General features: G+C 40.2%; 1 protein-coding gene across 1 annotated transcript; it reads left to right on the top strand.

The window, feature by feature from the left end:
- Positions 1-1,687: 1,687 nt before the first annotated feature.
- LOC142101887 (olfactory receptor 5AN6-like) lies at positions 1,688-2,635 on the top strand. The gene has a single exon (XM_075186317.1). The coding sequence runs from the start codon at positions 1,688-1,690 to the stop codon at positions 2,633-2,635; it is 948 nt and encodes a 315-aa protein (XP_075042418.1).
- Positions 2,636-6,000: the final 3,365 nt, after the last annotated feature.

Here is a 6,000-nt window from a genome sequence, read left to right as displayed (position 1 = left end):
TATTTGAATAGCAAATATCCAAGATAACCAGAGGTTGTCAATAAAAAGACAGGTAAGTATACAATTGTTATCCAGAATACTCAATACAACATTTTATAACTATATAATGTGGGGAGGGGGGTGGAGGGGAGGGGAGGGGAGGCACTGGTCACCACCGAGAATGAAAGAAAAAAAAAAAAAGAACACACTTCCCTTTATCCACACAATTCCTTACCCTTATCTTTCCCGTTTTAAGAAGAGAAACAAATAAATAGAAGAGGGGCAATAAAAGTTTCAAAGGAGATTATTACTTTATATTCTCTGGAAAGGGAAACAGCATCGAGAGTCAAGAGTCAGGCCACCTATGAGCATAGGGAGTCTTTTTAGGAGGAAGGAGATGGTACAGGAGGTATGGGGTTATAAGTAAAGCCAAGGAGCCCAAACCTGGTGAAGTTTATCATCCTTATCATGCAGGTGGTATGTAATCTGTTCCATCCGGGCAATAAACCAGATATAGGATCGCAGGGCCGGCATAGTGGGGGTTCAACTTGTTTCCAGGACTTAGCTACTAGACATCGCGCAGCAGCCAGGACATGGGAGGCCAATTTCGCAGACTGTCTATCATCATCATCAATCAGTGGGTAACAGAGAAGAAAAGACCATGGGTCTTTCCGGACAGGGCGTGGAAGGAGGGAGGAGAGGAGGGTCCTAACTCGATCCCAAAAGGAGGATATTTTAGGGCAGGACCACCAAATATGCAAAAAGGAGCCCATCTGGCCACAACCCCGCCAACATAATGGAGAACTAGAGGGGAACATTTTAGTGAGTTTGTCAGGTGTATAGTACCACCTATAATATACTTTATATGCGTTCTCCTTCACCAAAGTCGAAATAGAGCTGGTGGCAACTTGATCCCTTATGATTTTCCAATAATCCTCCTCTGGGGGGGGCCCAGATCCCTCTCCCACTCCCTCTCATGCCTACCGCCCGGAGGTAAAAGTACATTGAGAATTAAGCTGTAGATAGGGGAGATCATGCCCCTACCCAAGGGTGAGGAGAGACATAGAGATTCAAAGGGAGACCTAAGAGGGGGGAGAGGAGCCCTCCAGAGGAGAGAGCGCACAAAGTGTCCCCAATTGTTTCTTTTAAATTTCAGATCAGCACCACTGTCCTCAATTCCGTTAATAGTTCCACTGCATCTGGAGAATTAGAGGCTGTCCAATCACCTTCTGGATAGCAGTGACCGAACAATATTGTTTAGTATTGAACTAATTAACTTGTACTATTTAACGGGGCTGGGAGAAGAAGAAGAAGAAGAGGCAAATGTATTGAGGTCTGACTGGACTGCCAAATACAAACTATCATTGTTTCCCCCTCCATCCTCCTGTTCAGTAATAATTGTTTGACAATTTTATGTTTTCTGAAAGACAGGAATGAATTTTAACCAGCGCCCAAAAATTGTTTTCACCCAAAGCATCTGCCTCTACTGCCTACTCTATGTAGCCCACCTGCTAAATTGTACAACATAGATGTTCATACATGCAATACTTTCAAGAAAATTGATAACTTGTATAACTTACTTGAAAAACTTATCACTAAAAATAGAAAATTCTGTAAATGTTGGTAAGATAATCAGTCCAATTTTGAATATATTATTTCAGGCTGAACAATTTAATAAGTTTTATTTTGTATCTTATACCGTTGCAGCATGGAGCTAGTATACGGCTATTCAGTTGAATTAAACAATCAGACACTTGTTACTGAATTTCTCCTTCAGGGATTTGCATATTTCTCCAACAAATCGTTAATTTTCGTAGTCTTTTTGACCATCTTTCTTATGACTGTGATAGGGAACAGTCTAATAATTTTGGCCGTTAGACTGAACTTTTATCTTCACACCCCCATGTATTTTCTCTTATCGAACCTTTCTTTTCTGGAGTTGTGTTACACATCCACTACAATACCGAATATACTCACTGGAATTTTAAAGGGAAGCAATGTGATCTCGTTCACAGGTTGTATCGTTCAAGTCTACCTGTTCACTCTGTGCGCCACCACCGAATTCGTTCTCCTAGCCGTCATGGCTTGTGACCGCTATGTGGCAATCTGTCGGCCACTACACTACACAGTCATCATAAATAGTATGGTGTGTGCATACCTGGCAGCCTTTTCCTGGTTGTGTGGATTTCTAAACTCAACCATCAACACTATCGTCACTTCGCGTCTCCATTTCTGTGGACCTAATTCGATAGACCAACTGTATTGTGAGGTCCAGCCGCTGGTACGTCTCTCCTGCTCCAGCACCCGACTCATTGATACTCTTGACACAATCGCAGCTGCTGTGTTCGGAGTCATCTGTCTAGTCTTCATCCTCATCACCTACATCTTCATCCTAATGGCCATCTTCAGAATGCCAAGTAGGACCAGTCGACGGAAAACCTTCTCCACTTGCGCCTCTCATGTCATCGTTGTCATCCTTTACTTTGGATCGCTCACCTTCGTGTATCTTTTGCCTAAAGATAGTTCTTCCCAGACGTTTAATTCTGCAGTCTCCATGATCTATTCTACGGTGACACCTATGCTCAATCCCATCATTTACAGCTTGAGGAACCAACAAGTTATCAGAGCCCTGAAGAACATAATGGCTCTTAGATGAAGCTGTTGCATTTAAATTTGATGTGCTGTGCATAAAGTCTGAATGCTAAGATTTAGGATCTAAGAAACTTCTAATAAATCCATTGCTTAAAAGTTTTTGGTTTACTCTCCAAGATTCTATTAACAGTGTCGTAGGTAAAGGCTCTTTAACCCCAGTGTAAAATTGAGAACTGAGTCCTCACTTTGCATCTAAGACCCAACGGTGTCAGTGGCTTCAATGCAGACCCTCATATTCCTGGTGACTTCAACATTCAACAGGCACCCCCCCCCCCCCCATTCCCCAGTCTCCACAAATTCTGCAGCTGGGCAAGGATGTTACCAGATCTGACTGTTGGGTAGCACTGGATATTGACCAGTTAGAGTGTTGGGAGCACCATAAGGTATAACTGGTGAATGTCCAGCTCTATCCACCACTTAAATGTAGGACTTTAGGTATGTGCTGGTTTGCCGTCACAGTTGATATACCCAATGTGCAGAGGTAGGCTGGGGCCAATGATCATACCTTCTGACACATCATTCACGCTGTACTCCCTCATTTAACCCGTAAAACTCCACATATGTAGAAGAATTATGTGCAGGCTCCTTTAACAAAACCCGATTGATGGATACCTTCTTGAGCGCAGCTGTTACCAGAACATCTACATGAACATAGTACAGTGGTGGAAACTTTCACATCATCTGAAGAGTACATCCATAGTAGGGACCCCAATCCCAGCTATGCTCCCATTGCAGTACCACTTAAATGTGTAAAATAAAAATGAGATATCACTGATATATCGTCAATATTGTATCCATAAGACATCACAAAGCAAATGCAAATCTGCCATTTCAAATGATATAATACATAGTAATAATAAAGAAGTCCAATACAAAGTAATAAAAGAAAACCTAGATCCTCAAATTAATGATAAGATGGTTTGCAAATTAGTGTTATTCATTTGGGGGGTTTTTTTTGCTGGAAAAAGAGGCATACATTAAAGTTATATCAGTTCAGTTTGAAAAGATAGAGGTCTGAGCTCTGCCCCCTCCCCCCCCTGTTCACTACAACTTGGCAGCCAGCCAGCGCTACCGATAGCGTCTTACTTTGTTGAAACAATGTTGCAGCTCTGTTTGGAGCTATTGCTGCAGAAAAGTTCTTGACAGTAACTGTTTTCCAACCATTGGACAATGGGGGAATATAAGTAAAATAGTATTTTGCGAAGCAGCAAAGAATTTCAAACCACAATTCATTATTAATTGTACCAAGGGAAAACACCCCTATTTATTATATCCACTGGAGGTTATACTAGTGGGCAACCTCTGTCTCCACATGATAATAATATAATTTTATGTTGTGAGAGAAAACACGAAGATCACTAAAAGATTGCATAATAATATAACATTATAGGATAGCCGCAAGTGTGATAAAATAATATTGTACTTTATTAGGCTTTTATTGTTAAATCATTGAGAAATCAATTTCTGGGAATTATTATTGAATATCCCAAGACAATGAAGAGAGACGGAACATAGATCTTGCGTTCTTAACGCACCTGTCCGCGGCCAATCCTTGTGAGAGTTGTCTGTGGTTCTGCTTGGGTCTAAATTTATATTTAAGGCCGGTCAGTAGGACGAGACGCTAATGGCTCTACTGATATTCCCTGATATGCTTCTTAGCTTGTTTCTGAATTACCATTAAAACACTTCACTTACACAACGTATTTTCTGACCTATAATTATTCTGTACTGAATTATTATTATAATAGTACCTGGCTACAACGTATAATTATAACTAATGCAATGCAAATACACAAGGGCTGTGTAACACGCAAGCAACAACTAACAGGACGGAACTCTTTATCCCAACGGCCGACATCAGGTGCTCTAAACACTGATATCTTAACACGTCTCACGAAAAGTTTACATTAAAAGTAATTTTCTTAATCCCAGGTTGTGCATTGTGTGCTGTGGTGTCTATATTTTGCTAATTCTTCCAGAGATACTTTTAACTTGGGCAGAATATCACGATGATCAACGTAATTTACGCGTCCTATTTTCCTTTCTTTATATGATTACAGACAGGCAAATTATGACAGGTCTTTGAAGGTTTACCGCAGGCATCGAGTGAGTCATGGGTCAGGGCCTCTGACATATCAACAAAGACCTGCATAAAGTTCTCCAGCACCCTCATTATTATATTTCATTTGTTCAGTAAGGAGGCTAGTTTTTGAGAAAATATAGATTAAAAAAACTGTCATTTGTGAGCGAACATGAATTCATTGCAGTTGCGTTCACTTGTATAAGTCGAGTACCCGCAAGATCAGGCACGTAAATGGACTTACGTTCCTTATTGAATCAGGCCCATTATATAGTAACCTTTAAATGGTTACAGGTGCAATTTAGCCCACAGATTAGCTGCTAATATAGAGCTGGTCTGAACATTATAGGCATACACACCCAGACACAACCAGGTCATAAGCACAAGACAGTGTGTTACTTTTTTGGGAAATGAGAAAAACATTCTCTATTAGGTTTGTGATAATGCAGCAGACATAATATTCCTTCTCATGCACAAATGAAAGTAGCAATACAAACTTGTTAAATTTGCCCACAAAAACCCTATCATATATGTATGATCAAGACAGAAAGCACCTATCAGCTTCAGAGGTAAATCGCAATCAGCCAATCAGAAGCAGGCAGCGAGTGCTAGATAACATCGTCATCAAAAGGGAGTATTTACACCCACCCGATAGATATATATATATATATTAATGCTAAATGAGTCAAATCGAGAGGCTCCACATTCAGTGTTTTTCTAGTGAAAGCCGTTTTTTGGGAGAGGGGGGCTTGGCTGTGCCTCAGCCGCTTAAGTGTAAGACTGGTAACCTCTGGCAGGTATGGCGTGCTAATTTTTGCAATCCATCGATTTCATGCAAGCATCAGACCTATGTTCACCTTTCCACCCCCCTCTAGTGTATTGGTAACAAAAAGTCAAAATATAAACAGTTTTTATACCTTTGTAACCATCAACATGTGAAGTGATTGTAACATTGTAATATTCTGAAGATCTATAATGAGATGATTAATTTAATATTTGGTTTTGGGTGGTGCAAGTTGTTACATTCAGAACATGTAAGCAGCAAAAGATATTTGTTCACTTCCAGGTATTTATAGAAATCTTAACACAACCATTTTTTTTTCTTCACTCTATTTTTAATCCTTAGCATGCATTATACCTTTTTGATAGTTAGCCAAAAAACAATAAACACTATACATTATTTCCATGAATTTGATTCCCATTAGTCACTATCCGAAAAACATTTAACAAACAAGCAGGAGTTTTCTGCGGGGCTGGATCTGAAAAGGGAAGGCACCGCGATGGGGTCT

Source organism: Mixophyes fleayi, chromosome 9 (genome assembly GCF_038048845.1).
Source record: "Mixophyes fleayi isolate aMixFle1 chromosome 9, aMixFle1.hap1, whole genome shotgun sequence".
NCBI lineage: Eukaryota > Metazoa > Chordata > Amphibia > Anura > Limnodynastidae > Mixophyes > Mixophyes fleayi.
Note: the sequence above shows the minus strand (reverse complement) of the source record. Positions and strands in the feature narration are given on the sequence as shown.